The sequence below is a fragment of the Panthera uncia genome (assembly GCF_023721935.1).
Source record: "Panthera uncia isolate 11264 chromosome B2 unlocalized genomic scaffold, Puncia_PCG_1.0 HiC_scaffold_24, whole genome shotgun sequence".
NCBI classification, from domain to species: Eukaryota; Metazoa; Chordata; class Mammalia; order Carnivora; family Felidae; genus Panthera; species Panthera uncia.
The window spans coordinates 44,463,132-44,479,990 of record NW_026057580.1 but is presented as its reverse complement, the minus strand read 5'-3'; the positions used below and the strand labels follow the sequence as shown (position 1 = coordinate 44,479,990).

Genomic DNA, 16,859 nt, shown 5'->3' with positions numbered 1-16,859 from the left:
TTACTAGGTCTGATTTTTTTTTTTTAATTTATTTTGAGAGAGAGAGAGAAAGGGAGTGCACATGCACACAAGTGAGCAGGGAGGGGCAGAGAAAGAATCTTAAGCAGTCTCCAAGCCTAGTGAGGAGCCTGATGTGGGGCTTGATCTCACGAACTGTGAGACCATGACCTGAGCCGAAATCAAGAGTAGGATGCTTAACTGCTTAACCGACTGAGCCACCCAGGCACCCTGAATTTTTCTCTTAAATGTCTGGCTAATCTATCCATTCCTGTGTGTTCACTCCCGCATCTTGTCAGCACATTACCACCACCTCTCACCTGCACTACTGCAGGTCTCCCCACATCCACTTTGTTTCTGAGATCCATGCTCCATACTGCAAAGTAATTTATCTCTTATAGAAGTCTTATTATGTTGCTTGCTTCTACCCTTCAGTGTCTTCCCACTGCTCCTAAGATAAAGAATAAAAGCCCCGCTAGAGTGAAAAGGCTCTGCATTACCTGGTCCCTGCCTACCTGAAGACTTACCTCTCCCTCACTGTGTGCAGTGTTCCTTTCTGCCCAAGAGCCTTGGGGAATGTTTCTTCCTCTCCCAAGTGCTCTCTCCTTTCTACCTCATTCCACCCCACTTTCTCTAGGGCTTTACTCAAACAACCCTTCCTCAAGAAAGCCTTTTAGGCCCACAGTCTAGGTCACATCACTGCATTTTCCACATTCCTACCACTCTATATTCTCCTTCATTTATTTATCATGACTGTAATTAAGTGTGCAATTATTTGTTTAATATGTGTCTCCCAACTAGCAAAAACGGGTCAGGAAGGCAGGGACTGTGCCTACTTCATCACTGGATCACTGGCTATACAGAGTGCATGCTGGATAAAGAGAGGCTGTTTTCTCTATTTCAAAGCTAAGAACACTGAGGGCTCAGGGAAGTTAAAAACAAAACTTGCCCAAGGTTATACAGCAAATAAGGTTAAAAGTTATTAGAAAAGCTTAGCTTAGGTGATTCTAAACTTCATGATGTTTTTATCATAGCCTATCACTATTATGAGAACTTTTCATATTATAATGACAAAGTTTACAGGCAGGTATCAGAACTGAACTGTCAACCTTTAAGGTTAACAACCATCTAAAACCTTGTACTAATACATTTTTAAAAAGAAGTCCTATTTCTTCAATGATAAAATTGTCATTAGCTTATTGCTATTTCTGTATTGATCTTTTTCATATAAGGATCGTAAAACAACGGACATTTATTAATAGAATTTAAGCTACAAATTCAGTTAAACTTATATACATTTATAATATTTAGTTGCGTGGTCTATATCATATAACTATGTTTCAGATTATTTTATAGTAAAATGTCTTTCTGAAGAGAGAAAGACATGACATATTTTGGACACAGGGGTATAGAGATCCAATACACTGATCTTACAAAAATGTACTAAGTGCACGGAGAGAAAAATTGATTCATTTTTAATGAATTATTGTTTCACTTACACTTTAAATAAAAAGAAATAAAGAAAATACCCTCAGCTTTCAAATATGATAAATTTTAGACACTTCAGTGAAGATAATAACCATTGTGCTTCCGTAAAAAATAGGAAAGAACATATATGGCCCGAGAATATAGAAGAGAACCAAAGAGAGAGGGAAAAGCATACTCCCAGGTTAACATACCATTACGTCAAAAAACATACCATTACGTAAAAAAAAAAAAAAAAAAAAAAAAAAAGTACGAGCCCTGGGTGAGCTCTGCTTCTCTCTCCCGCTCTGTGCCCCTTGCTCACTTGTGCCCTCTCTCTCTCTCAAAACAAAACAAAAACAAAAATAAAAGTATATTATTTGTCCTTTATTTAATATGAATGGATATTCCTATTTACCTTAACCTGTAACCATCAATAAGTGCCTCCACTTGTTTTCGACATAGTTAATATTCACATATTTGAATATGCTATCAAGAGAATGCTAAGGTCCTCCTTTACTTGAATGAATTTCACTCAACAACAAAAAAGCAATTAGTAACTATTTTAGTTTAATTTCTAAGAAGATCCTAGAAGTATATATTAAAGAAAACTAGAACAAAATGAATTTTCCTACAACAGAATCAATATATATCACATATAAATAACAGCAGATAGGAAGGAAAATAAGAGATTGGTTTTAGTTTATGCCTGATAATCCTGGGATATATTTAAACTGATTATGGGTCAGTCACATTCATTTCATATATGAAGAGCAAAATATTTAAGAAGTCCAACAGGGGCGCCTGGGTGGCTTGGTCGGTTAAGCGTCTGACTTCGGCTCAGGTCATGATCTTACGGTCTGTGAGTTCGAGCCCCATGTCGGGCTCTGTGCTGGAGCTCAAAATATTTAAAAAGTCCAACAGGGGCGCCTGGGTGGCTTGGTCGGTTAAGCGTCCGACTTCGGCTCAGGTCATGATCTCACGGTCTGTGAGTTCGAGCCCCACGTCGGGCTCTGTGGAGCCTATTTCATATTCTGTGTCTCCCTCGCTCTCTGACCCTCCCCCGTTCGTGCTCTGTCTCTCTCTGTCTCAAAAATAAATAAACATTAAAAAATTTTTTTTAAAAAGTCCAACAAAAACGTTTTAGGATTAATACTTGATGGGAAAGGTTGTATTAGACTATCCTGATGATAAAACGTTTTGCCTGGCTGGGGGGGAAAAAAAAGCAACTAGAAAAAAAAAGTAAGGGCAACAATACAAACCCAGGATTTAGGTAATGAACTCAAAATACTAGAAAAATTTTAAATCCTTGTTTTAACATAGTACCACAATGGCTAAATTCAATGGAATTATATAGGTGTTTTTTTCCATAAGTGTATCACAGGTATTTTAAGTATGCTACTTGGCCAGACACTAAAATTACTGTAATTTTATTCAACATCATAAAGCATTAAAAATCTGGAAGACTGAGGAGAGTAAAAAAGATTCTGGATTTCAAGAAGAGCACATCAAATTAGTGTATATATGAAAAGGACCACTAAAGTTTAGATTATAAACCTGCTGTCCAGTATGGTAGCTACTAGTCACATGTGGCTACTGAGCTCTTGTATTATGGCTGATCTGAACAGATGAACTAAATTTTTTCAATTAATTTAAATTTAAATTCAGAAAGTAACACCTAATTTAGTTATGATAAAACTTTTAAATATGTTTAGGACAATTTGGATATGTAAATCTAATTTTTCAAATATAAACTTTATAAAAAATATACATCAAGTATTTCTGATAAAAATTTTAACTTTCAATGCTGTTAAGTATAAATTACACACTGGAATTTTGAAGACTTAGTACAAAAAAGAATGTAAAATATCTCATCTTTTAAATATTACATCAATTTTGTGTTGGTTATAGGGTTAAAATGGTTATTAGCTATATTGGGCTAAATAAAATATAATTAAAATATTTTCACCTGTTTCTATTTTTTAATGTGGCTACTGGAAAATTAAAAATTACATATGCTACTTACATTATATTTCCAGTGGAGAGCTGATAAAGACTGTTAAAATTGCCAAAAGCCTACAAGACTGTCTACTGCCACAACATTTAGGTCTAGAAAATATTCACTAATATTTAAAAAAATTTTTTTTTTTTAATTTTATTTATTTTGAGAGACAGAGAGTGCAGAGGAGGGGCAGAGAGAGGGGGAGAGAGAGAATCCCAAGCAGGCTCCGTGTTGTTAGCACAGAGTCCGATGTAGGGCTCAAAGTCACGAACGATGTGATCATGACCTGAGCCGAAACCAAGCGTTGGGCGCTTAACAGACTGAGCCACCCTGGCGCCCCATCATTCGCTAATATTTAAATGAGTATGTATAAACTATTCTGCTCTGAAGAAATGTAATTGGTCTAGTAACAAAAATAATAGCAAACATTACCTTTTTGTCTTCCCATTCTTTGACTGAGTTGTTCTGCCCACTTGAAAACTGCAACACACCTCCAGTGCTGGCAGACAAGAGTGGAGGTTGCACCTTGCTAAGGATCTTTGAGCAGAGCCTGAGTGAATCTGTGAGTTCAGACAAGTGTAATGTCTGGAGATGGCTTGTCAGGGCAGAAATCATCCTGAGGAGCAACTGGGGCAAGTGTTCAGTCTGGATTTCAATATAAGTCTCCTGAAGATGAAAGCAAAATGACAAAAATTTATATAATGTATAACCCTATTTATTTTTAATCTATACAACACAAATAATTTTACTCATCTGTAATATTATACAGGTATCATGCACTTAATTAATATGGTATGGTCATTTTATTACTGATTTACAAAATTTCTATTCCCAAATTCTCAATTTATGTACCTCAAGGTATATACTATAAAATAATCCCAGTTTTATCTAATTTACCAAAATAATAATATAAAAAATGTGAATGCAATCAGTTAAAGACAAAATAGGCTGAATGTCATACCTGACACAACACCCTCATACTTCTAGTAGGCTTCAAAATGAGAAAGCAAAGATTTGAGGAGAGAAAAGGAGAAAAGGTTTCCAACAGTCTTCAGTGAGCACAAATGCAGTATTAGACCACTATACACTAAACATTTAAGACTACAATTACAAGCAATTATGAAGTATACTCCACATATCACATAAAGCTTATATATGTATTATATATGTCTGAGGAAAAACATTTGGAAAAGTTTAAGGAAAAAAAAAAGCTATGCCAAAAGGAAAAGTAATCAATTTAACTTTAAAGATGAAATTTATTTAAGGATGAAGTCTCCAACATGAAAATATTTGAACTATGTTATTACATTCCTCAATACTTTTTTTTTTACCAAGGTCGTCTTACCAAAGAAACTATATCCAACAAAAAATCCACCAGTAAGCAGAAATTGGTCAGCTGTAACTCAGATGACTCACTACTATCTCCAGGCCCAATCTGAAGTCTGGCATGCAGTGTCCTCCTAAAAGGACAAAATTCACTTTATCAAGTATACTATTAGGTGATATGAATATTCATATCATACATACCTCACTTACTTTTTTAATGAGAGTCAACACTGGGGCATACACACAGTGATGTTCCTGTGAACATTCCTTTCCCACAGGACACTACTGTACCTCTAAGTGAAAATTTTCCAAAGCAAGATTCCTAGGCTTACACTCTCCCTGGAACTCCCATCCTGCACTTCCAAGTGTTCTGGGTGGATCATTTTTGGACTTATTTCCCACTGCTCCCTCTACACATAATATCTCCTAGTTAAAGTGGATTATTTGTGATTTGATTTATAACCTCAGGGTCTCTTTTTATACCAACTTTTACTCCTGATGTGCCATCCTCCCTCAACCCCAGTCTCCCAAATCCAGAATGCATGTATCCTTCAAAGTTTGAGATCAAATGTTACCTCCTCTAGGAAGCCTCTTCTGATCTAAGTTGTAAAGATCATTCCTCTAACATTCAGTTTAAATATTAGTTCTATACGATCATACGTTGCCCTACACTCTAAAGACAAAGAATATGACAGAGTCCCTAACCAGCAAGAAATATAAGCATACAGACAAATAAGTGTAACAGTGTAGGATAAACTGATTCTGATGAGAGATTTGAAGGAGTCATGGAAGGCTTCAGAAAGGTGGGGTCACCTCTCTATAGGACCTCCCAGATGGGCTAGGGGGAAGAATATTTTCAAAGAAATAGCACAAGTGAAGGCTCAGCAGCATGAGTAAAGGCTTAGTCAATATGTGTTCAGGGAATAGTACAGATGGGTAAAGAAGAGTGGATGAGTGTGAATGAAGGTGGAAACTCAGGTCAGGGCTATGTAGCAAAAACACGTTCGTAATTCCTCAACACCCTACCATATTGTAATCTATGAAGGTATCTGTAACTTTAATACTAGAAATAATATGTCCGTGTTTTACTTGTTCCCGCTATAAGGTCTTTGAAGACAGGGACTGTCTATATACCTAGGTGCTCATTATCTATTGAATAAGCAAACAATTTTCTAAATCATTAAAGGGATTAATGTTTTATATTTTTAAGACTTCTAAATCTGAGATCATATATCCTTACTTTTTAAAAAATTTTTAATTCTTTTTATATTTTTTAAAATTTACATCCAAATTAGTTAGCATATAGTGAAACAATGATTTCAGGAGTAGATTCCTTAATGCCCCTTACCCATTTAGCCCATCCCCCCTCCCACAACCCCTCTAGTAACCCTCAGTTTGTTCTCCATATTTATGAGTCTTTTCTGTTTTGTCCCCTTCTGTTTTTGTATTATTTTTGTTTCCCTTCCCTTATTTTCATCTGTTTTGTCTCTTAAAGTCCTCATATGAGTGAAGTCATAGGATTTTTGTTTTTCTCCGACTGACTAATTTCACTTAGCATAATACCCTCCAGTTCCATCCATGTCGTTGCAAATGACAAGATTTCATTCTTTTTGATTGCTGAGGAATACTCCATTGTATATATATACCACATCTTCTTTATCCATTCATCCATCGATGGACATTTGGGCTCTTTCCATACTTTGGCTATTGTTGATAGTGCTGCTGTAAACATTGGGGTGCATGTGTCCCTTCGAAACAGCACACCTGTACCTGTGGATAAATGCCTAGTAGTGCAATTGCCAGGTAGTAGGGTAGTTCTGTTTTTAGTTTTTTGAGGAACCTCCATACTGTTTTCCAGAGTGGCTGCACCAGCTTGCATTCCCACCAACAGTGCAAAAGAGATCCTCTTTCACTGCATCCTCACCAACATCTGTTGCCTGAGTTAGAATTAGCCATTCTGACAGGTGTAAGGTGATATCTCATGGTGGTTTTGATTTGTATTTCCCTGATGATGAGTAATGTTGAGTGATGTTGAGAATTTTTTCATTTTTCACATGTCCTTGGAGAAGTGTCTATTCATGTCTTTTGCCTATTTCTTCAGTGGATTATTTGTTTTTTGGGTATTGAGTCTGGTAAGTTCTTTATAGATTTTGGATACTAACCCTTTATCTGATATGTCATTTTCAAATATCTTCTCCCATTCTGTTAAATTTTTTTTAAACCTTTATTTATTTTTGAGAGACAGAGAAAAAACAGAGTGTGAGCCAGGGAGGGGCAGAGAGAGAGGAAGACACAGAATCCAAAGCAGGCTCCAGGCTCTCAGCTGTCAGCACAGAAGCCGATGCAGGGTTCGAACTCATGAACTGCGAGATCATGACCTGAGTTGAAGTTAGACGCTCAACCAACTGAGCCACCCAGGCGCCCTGCTTACTTTCTGACTATATGCTCCCAAGGCTTGAGGGGTTTATCCGGTTCTGAGAGGATCTGGTGTAGAATACAGAGATTCTACTCAGGTTCACCAGTATTTTAGGGTTTTCAATCTTTATGTCGTAAGAGGTAGAGGGTTTTTATCACTCACCAGTGACAATATGGGCTGGTTCTATGATTTTAAAAAAACACAAGAATGACAAAGGAAGTTTTTGTTATTAAAAGTGGGAACCATTTTGGTGAAGTGTGCTGAATCAGAAGCCACAAATTTGGTATTTTCTCTACAACAAAGAAAAATTGGATTACTATAGATTGAAGAGGGAAAATCTTTCATCTATGCTGGTGACTAAATAACTCATTTTCTAAACTCCTTTTCAATTCTAAGCTTATATGATCAGGGATTCTATATTCTAGAGTGATAGGACATAGTCAGATTATGGCTACTAAATAATTAATAGTTGTCAAAAGTAGTAAAATATATAAAAGAATATTCTTTTCATTAGACTCAGGAAGTTAAAAAAAAAGTTTGGCTTTGGATGCTATTAAAATAAAATGAATGAAACAGTTTTACATACCTACAACATTCTTCAAACCAACGTGCAACGTAATCCCACATATAATAAGGCTCAAAGGAATTAAAGAGAAGGTTGGCAGTTTTAATCAGCTCTGCTGTTTTCTTATTTTCCCTTAATTTACTAAAAAGGAAAAAGAAACAAACCAAAACTAAGAATTGTTAACATTTATTTTTTCAAAATTATATTTGAGTGCAAATGTTACTTACATATTCCTAGATATTCCTAGGTAGTTGCTAGAACACTTGCTAGCGAGAAAACTGCAACAAATCATTTTTATCTACTGCCACTCTATGACTTTATGTGTATTTTCCAAATTCAGGTTATCATAACTCAAATGTATGATCATGATCAGAAATCAGCCTTCCATGAGAAAAAAATAGCTCTGCTTCAGCAAAAGAACACCAAGTTATTTTTGAATTTTGAATGCCTGTTAACCTGGCATTACATTCTTTTGTTTCCCCAGCACATGTAAACCAAGTAGTGATTTGATTTTGACAGCCTTGATTTTGAAAGAATTTTGTCTGCTTTCCTGTGCTATTCAGAATTTGCTTAAGAAAGGTTAAGTTTATTCTGGTGAGTTTCAATCAAATTATTGTTCTTAGCTGAAAAACAACAAAATAATACTGTAAATTGCCATTATTATTGAAACTCCATCAGGAATAATACCTTATTTCTAGTGGGAGCCCTCTGGCCTATTAACAACCCACCTACCTACTATCTCCTGCCACCCCTCCTAATAATGAAAACAGTTGTTTTTATATATATTGTGGTACTATCAATACAGCTAGCATGTCATAGTACAAATGACTAACTGAATATTCAATGGGGCAATATAAATTATCAGGCAGAGTACAGAATGAAATCAAGTACCAGGATAGTCAATATTAACTTCTCAAATAAAGATTCACGGATACTTAATAGAAATCAAAAACTGTGTTAAAATGTTAAAATTTTAACTGCATTAAAATATACAAAACTGTGTTTTAGGAAAGCCCACGTTATATCCAAAGCTTCACCAAGGAGAGACAAATGGAATTCAGATTATGTAAAAGAAACTGTAGTCTTGTGACTTTGTCATGTTAGATGAGACTGGAAAACACGTAAGCTGCTAAAAGTAGACAAGAAATGAAAAAGTAAGACCTTGTTGACATGAATGAATCTACCACTGACTTAGAGAAGAGGATATACTAATATTACAGGACTTGTCCCAGGCATTAAAAAAAAAAAAAAAAAAAAAAAAGATATATATAAAACTGAAAGAAGAAATAATGATAACTTGAAAAGAAATTGTTTAAGGAGCACTTGGTGCCCTTTGATTCATTTAACTCTACATTTAAGTCTTTTTCTGAATTATGATTTGGTCTCCTGAGAGTGTCGAGTAACCAAGAGGCACAACCGCACGCAAACCACCAGGCCTAGTTCGCAAGAAGGTACAACTTCCATTATTAACTGACATGTGGCAATTAATCTCTCGTGAGTTTGAACAGTGTGAATAAATTCCCTGAAATCTGTATCTTCACATTAACTGGTTAGAACCAACCCTGGTGCTGGTTCTACTATATAGTCAGGCTGTAAATGCCTAAAAAATCAGTGCAGTTAGTAATGAGAGTTCATATTACCAAAATATGGTAATATTTTAAATCAAATTTATCATTCAGAACACAAATGTCATATGATGAATGAGGACATCTTCATATCATGCTTAATTTTTTGGTAATCCACCTGCTTAACTGAGCATGATCCTTGCTGAAGGGTGGTTCCATTTGAAGATCCAATTCTGCTTTGCATTGCGAATATAATGTTCTAAATACTTCAATTAGGACATCTTCCAGAATTACAGGTCCTAAAATTAATATACATATTAAAGACAATAATGAGCACTGACAAATCATGATTATTTACAAATTAGCCTGATCAAACGATACTTTAAAACAAGTATTTGAAAAATATTTTTCTGGATGCAAACTGAGCTTCACATTTTGATCCGAATAAATGGTTATTTAACTATAGGTTGACATAATAAAAATTACAGAACAAAGGAAGTGTGTTTGACAGTTAACAGCAATAACCTTGGAAAGTTATTTAATGTCTTTGAGTTTTAGTGTCCTCATCTAGAATGAGGATAATAATACCAGACTTACAGGGCTGTTACAAGGGTTAGGAAAAAATATTTACAAGGTGGGTAGCGTAGTTCCCAGAATATAATGAGGATTCAAGAAATACTATCTATATTACTACTATTGTTTTTTTAAATGATACAAAAACCCACAAAGTTTTTGTACAAAGTATTGCTACAATAGATACTCATCTCTTTAAAAAAATTTTGAAGAGCTTTATTTATTATTATACAATAGCTAAAACACATTCTGAAAGCCATTGATACAGCTCAAGTTATTTTTATATTTAAAATTTTTCATTTTTATTTTAAGAGTTGGTGAGAAGACATATATATTTGCTACTTTTGGGTTTCTTTTTGTTTCGTTTTATTTTTTATATCTGAGAAGGAGAGATGGAGACAGAGACAGAGAGTGAGCAGAGGAGGGGCAGAAAGATGAAGACAGAATCTGAAGTAGGTTCCAGGCTCTGAGCTGTCAGCACAAAGCCTGACATAGGGCTCTAATTCACAAGCTGTGAGATCATGACCTGAGCTGAAGTTGGACACTTAACCAACTGAGCAACCCAGGCACCCTTACTTTTGGTTTTTCTTAATTTCTGTCTCAGGTGCCATAACTAACTTCCCAATAAATCTACTATAAAAGAAATACACAATGAAGAAAGGGAAAACACACAAAACAAAGGGGATGTAGGGAATCAAGCTGAGGGATAGAACCCAAATATTTTTGCTCAAGTCCTTGAGTTTTGTGAACTAGGACAGTCATGAGAGATCACAAATGTTTCAGTAACTTAATCAGGATTAGGAAGAGCTCAGACATTATCTTTAAAATGACTTATCCACTACATATATAGTATAGGGTAAAATATGAGAACATATGTGTTGGATGTATACATACGTATCTTCTTAATGTTCTGGAGTAAATTTTAGGTAAGAAATTGTTGAGAACCTGTATTTAAAGTCCACCTCAAAATATAGCAATTTTTCTACATAATGACTTTTATCTTATTTTTATTATGAGACAGTACAAAACAACCACATGTGATCTTAAGTCCTATGACAGTATACATTACCTAGCTCAGGTTTGTCAAGTAAACTGATTAAAATACGAAAAGGTTTTAGATCCTGCATTAAAGTGCTCTCTTCTCCAAATCCATTCACTTGTAAGATGCCCACCATTGCCTTTAAAAAAGAAAAAGTACATTACTCATTTAAATAAACAGATTCAAAGACACTTTTCTTAAGAAAAAAATTTAAATACGACCATATGTAATGGAGATTTACATCTATTGCTTTTCTGAAACTCTTTCACTGAAGTTAGCTTTTTTCCTCTGCTAAGGGGGAAAAAAAGGTTTTATTCATCCATCTTGAGAGAAAAAAAGAGTGCTTACATTTGCTCTAGAAAAAAAGTGGAAAAGTTAAAGAAAATCTAGAAAAATAAATTCATGGTTATTTGAATTTTTGCCTAAAAGAAAAAAGTGTTTCTATTTAACATCATCATCGATGCTCCAAACTATGGCACAGTATCATGACAACATCTGCTATTATACAATTGTCTTCCCATTGGTAGTTCAAAACTATATTCTTATAACTTCACTCATTTAAAAATGCTTCGGATACCAACAAATCTCTTTATCTTGAATATAAAGTAAAAATAATATAAAAGTATGGCTCATTTTAACTTTTCCATTACAATAGCAGTTTTACCACATTTAGATTCCTCATGCAACCCAAATTTTCCCAAGGCTTCAGAGGATATAACAGAGGTCCTAGCCCATTTTTGGAAGAGCTCCAATTCACAGGGCAGACAGGTAAGAAGCTGTAACTATGTATTAATAAAGTTATGAGATCAAATTAAGCAATCTCTGGACTGACACAGAAATGAGTCTATCTTAAGATTACTTACTCATTGTATTGTAATCATTTGCTTGTTATAATCATTCTTAGGAAGTTTGTGAGTCTTGTCTCCACCGTCAGTGATGAATTAATTCAATTAAGGCAGGACCTTGTCTTACACTTGTTAACTCTAGTGATCAGGGAGTAACCAAAAAATAAAATGAAAGCATTCATTACCTGGACCAACAATTCTTTTGAAAAGGTAGTGAAATAGTAAGTAGCATGTTCTTCAGGATTACTGTGTCTTGTGCTTCTGGGTCCTATGATAGCACCGTTGTTATCAAAACCTCCATGGAAACAAATGGCAAAATAAATTATACTGGAATTCTCAAAACTGTTGTTCATTAAATACCAAAACACCAAATATCTCAAAAACAACACCAAACACTTACCAATTAGTAGGCCAATCAATGTCAGCAAGAGAGATCATTTTAGATAATTTAATAAAGGGAAACCAATTCAATACATAAGCGAGTATCATAGTATTCTTCCAGCATTATCCAATATTTTTCTTTTCAATCTAACAAATAGTGAAATAACTGAAGATTCAGAAAATCCCAGATAAGTTATATTTTATCTTTTCACTTTAAGCAGTAAGGAGTTGTGGATGGGCCAAACACTCAAAGTATGGAAAAACAAAGAACTTACTGCTTGAGTGCGAGACTGGTAAGGTACCATGTGTGGGTCAGCAGTAATAGTTCTGATTCCTTTGATGACTTCAAAGTTTTGGAAATTATGTTATTATTTTGATTATTTATCCTTTTTTGTCTACATACTCACAGTATAACAGCCTCAATTTATAGGAGGAAAAAAATCTTGTCAAAGGAAACAGGAATGGGTTAAAATAGCCTCTAATGTTAAGAAGATTTTGAAATTTCTTCATATAATACACAATTAATCCTATTTACATTTTTATTGTCTATTTAAGCAAACTATTAATTTCTTCATTTAGGACACACATGAAACTTGATAATACTTATGTATGGCAAATTTCCCTGTATCTTTCCCAAGCTAAGACCATACACATCAAACACCTACCAAGAAGCCATGCATAAAGTCTTCGGTTCAGGGACATATCCCTCCTCAGTACTACATGAAGAGCTGCTGACAAGATCCTGATCATATCTGGTCGAGTGGCCTGAAAAAGTTAAAGATGTAGTTGTATTTCATCACATACAAAAACACATTCTTTTTTTTCCTCTTTAAAAAACATACCACCTTGCAATACGCTCAGAACTTTAGGGCTTATGAGGTAGTTTCATAGAAGACTCATCTGACTCTTCAAACACAGGAATGGTTATTGCCATTTTACAGATTAGGGAACAATAAGAAAAGGTAACGCAGCTGTTTAGTTGCATACGTGAAACTATACCTCAATTATTTTAATCTCCATTTTAAAATTCGTTATCCTATCCAGAATTAGCAAGCTCTGACACAAAACAAAAAATGGAGTAAGATGGAACCAACTCAAGAAAATCATGTCTTTAGTCTTTTACATTCATAGCTGTGTCAACTGGTGGTAATTACTTTAGATGTTCATGATCTTCATCAATTTCAAGCCTTTCATTTCCTGATCTCTTAAAAATTTTTATCTTGTAGTATTTCAAACATACAGAAAAATATAAAAAATATAATGAATGCTTTTTGTGCCCATATCCAGCTTTAACAAATCTTTTTTTTTTCATGTTACTCAAGATCTTCTAAAGAGAAAATAATTTTTCTTTGCATCCTTCCTAATAGCCTTAATTAGATATTTAAAAAATATACTAAAGAAGATCTGGTTTTCACTAAAAGAGGTGAAGTTAAAAGATAACAGGAAGGCAGCTAGTTAAATTGCTATTAATTTTAAGACTATTTCTAGATAATCACTTTAAAAGAGAATCTTGGACCCTGAGCATTAGAAGGTAACGTGGAAATCAATTAGTCTAACAATCACTCTAGAATAAAAAGGGCCTAAGTACTTAGCCAAATTCAAATGTCTGGTTATTGCCTCACCTAGACAGAGAATGGACTTTACAAAAAAATTAACTTTATTTTTGAGAACTGACTTCTTTAGCATAGACTTCTCAACTTTTTACTACGCCATGCTTGACAGTATTAAGCAGCTTACATGTTTTAAAGGAATCTTCGAGAAATAACTGAGATGTTACAGAACACAGATCATCAATAGCCAAAAAATTATGGTCATTCATCTGAACACAGAGGTCTTTATTAATCTAAACAATTCGCAAAGTGTGGCCCCTGAACTCCTGAGGATCTCTAAGACTCTTTCAGGGGGTCCACGAGGTAAAAACTATATTCATGACAATTCCAAAATGTTATCTGCCTTTTTTGATGTGTGGCATTTGCTCTGATTATGCAATGCTGAGTAAAACTGCCAGCATCTTAGCATGAAAAGAAGCAGTACAGCAGTGGCATCTACTGTACTTGTGGTCATGGTATTCTTTACTGCCATATACTTCTAGTAAAATTAAAAACAAAGAAAAAGAAAAGCCAGTTTCACTCAAGAACGTTGTTGATGAAACAGAAGTTTGTTTTATTAAATATTAGTCCCTGAACACACGTCTTTTAATATCCTGTGTAATGAAATGGGGAGTATACACAAAACACTTCTGACATATACTGAAGTATATATGATGGATGACTAGGGGCACATGGGTGGCTCAGTCGGTTGAGCATCCGACTTCGGCCCAGGTCATGATCTCGTGGTCCCTGAGTTTGAGCCCCTTGTCAGGCTCTGTGCTGACAGCTCGGTGCCTGGAGCCTGCTTCAGATTTTGTGTCTCCCTCTCTGCCCCTCCCCGACTCACGCTCTCTCTCTCAAAAAAAAAAAAAATGATGGATGTCTTGAGGAAAAACACTTGTGTGACTGTTTGCATTGTGAGCTGTACTATCGGCTTTTTTTTTCATCAAATACCACTTTTGCCTGAAAGAGTGATTGATACAAACTATGATTATCAGGCTTGAACACTTGGCACATATTTTCTCAAAAATAAAGTGTCACTGCAACAAAAACAATTCATATTCATCATTACAAATAATAAATTTAGAGCTTCTACGAGAAAATCTGAATTTTTGTTTTAAGATTTTTTGTTTTATTTTTTTAGAAAGAGAGGACAGGAGCAGGGGAGGAGCAGGGGAGGAGCAGGGGAGGAGCAGGAGAGAGAGAGAATCTTAAGCAGGCTCCACTCCCAGCACAGAACCCAACATAGGGCTTGATTTCACGACCATGAAATCATGACCTGAGCTGAAATCAAGAGGTGGATGCTTAACTGACTCAGCCACCCAGGCACCCTAAAGATTTTATTTTTTAGTAGTCTCTACACCCAACTTGGTGCTCAAACTTCATTCCTGCCTCCCCCCGGCCCCCCGCCCCACCACTGAGGTCAAGACTCACATGCTCTACTGACTGATCCCACCAGACACCCCGATAAAATTTGTTATTTGGCTTGAAACTGTATGTACTGACTTAAATTGGCTTGAAAGCTTCCCAATACCTAAAAAAATTTACTGATGAGATCAGTGGGGACAGTAAGAAATGTGATAGTTGTTACTGTGTTAACCTTTGAAAGATCTGCATAATTCGGCAACTAACATTTTCCAAATAACCAACCATGATGTTACAAAAGCATATTTGGGTAAAACATCCATTCAAGGGTAAGAAAGACCAGCAGGTTTTCATGAAACAGAACATGAAAAGTTTATTGATATGGTTTCAGATTCCATAGTGCAACTAATTTTTTACAAACTGCAGCTTATTGAAAGGTGCCTGGGTGGCTCTGTTGATTAAGCATCTGAAACTTGATTTCAGCTCAGGTCATGATCTCTCATGGTTTCATGGGTTCAAGTCCCACGTTGGGCCCCATGCTGACAGCACAGAGCCTGCTTGAGATTTTCTCTACCTCTCCCACTCATGTGTACGCGCTGTCTCTCTCAAAATATATAAACATTTTAAAAAACCACTACTTATTGAGTTATGGTGTAGTATCAAAGAAGAATATGCTGTTTTAACAACAACAACAAAAAGACTGCTGAAACACTCCTCCCTATTTCAATTACATATCAGTGTGAGATCAGATTTTTTTTCATATACTTCAAATGAAAGAAAAAAATCACAACAAATTGGATACAAAAGCAGATATGAACATTTTGTTCCATACTAGAGCATACATTAAAGAAATCTGTGGAAAATTTCTACTCTATTCACTAATTATTTCAATGTGTTGGAAGAGTTACTTTCATAAAATGTTATCTATACTAACATGATAACTCTGTTACTGTTAGCTTTAAGTAAATTAGTAAATATTTAAAAATCTGTCAGTTTTAATTTCTAGTATGATATAGATAAATCTAACCTCCATAAACAAAAGATTTTTTTTTTTTTAGGATCCTCAATATTTTTAGAGAGTATAACAGGGTCCTAAAACCAAAGCATTTGAGAACTGCTGATCTAACATCAGATATGAAGATTACAGATACTGCCACAAAATCTTGAAAAGTACTAATGTCTCCCAATCTTATTTTGAGAAAAAAAAATATTCTTTTTTTTTTTAATTTTTTTTAACGTTTATTTATTTTTGAGACAGAGAGAGACAGAGCATGAACAGGGGAGGGGCAGAGAAAGAGGGAGACACAGAATCTGAAACAGGCTCCAGGGTCCGAGCTCTCAGCACAAAGCCCGACGTGGGGCTCGAACTCACGGACCATGAGATCATGACCTGAGCCGAAGTCGGACACTTAACTGACCAAGCCACCCAGGCGCCCCGAAAAAAAAAAAAAACTATTCTTAAAGAAGTCACTACTACTTCTTCTTCTTTTTTTTTTTTTAATTTATTTATTTGAAAGAAAGAGAGCGTGCATATGTGCGGGGCTGGAGGCAGGGAGACAGAGACAGAGGGAGAAAGAGGGAAAAAAAGAGAGAAAGAGAGAGAGAGATAGAGGGAGGGAAGGAGGGAGAGAGAGAGAGAAAGAGAGAGAATCCCAAGCGGGCTCTGCGCTGACAGCACAGAGCTCAATATGGGGCTCGATCTCAGGAACGGTGAGATCATGACTGGAGCTCA

At 35.3% G+C, this 16,859-nt stretch overlaps 1 protein-coding gene across 4 annotated transcripts in view; it reads right to left on the bottom strand.

Annotated features, from left to right (window-relative positions):
- Positions 1-16,859, bottom strand: part of DOP1A (DOP1 leucine zipper like protein A) — a 111,518-nt gene that overhangs the window by 42,704 nt on the left and 51,955 nt on the right. For all 4 annotated transcript variants that reach the window (XM_049653945.1, XM_049653947.1, XM_049653946.1 and 1 more), the window contains exons 7-13: positions 12,839-12,938; positions 11,978-12,087; positions 10,978-11,086; positions 9,514-9,634; positions 7,792-7,911; positions 4,809-4,923; positions 3,896-4,129 (exon numbers count right to left, since the gene is read on the bottom strand). In XM_049653945.1, the coding sequence (XP_049509902.1) occupies positions 3,896-4,129; positions 4,809-4,923; positions 7,792-7,911; positions 9,514-9,634; positions 10,978-11,086; positions 11,978-12,087; positions 12,839-12,938 (909 nt within the window). The remainder of the gene's footprint in view (positions 1-3,895; positions 4,130-4,808; positions 4,924-7,791; positions 7,912-9,513; positions 9,635-10,977; positions 11,087-11,977; positions 12,088-12,838; positions 12,939-16,859) is intronic.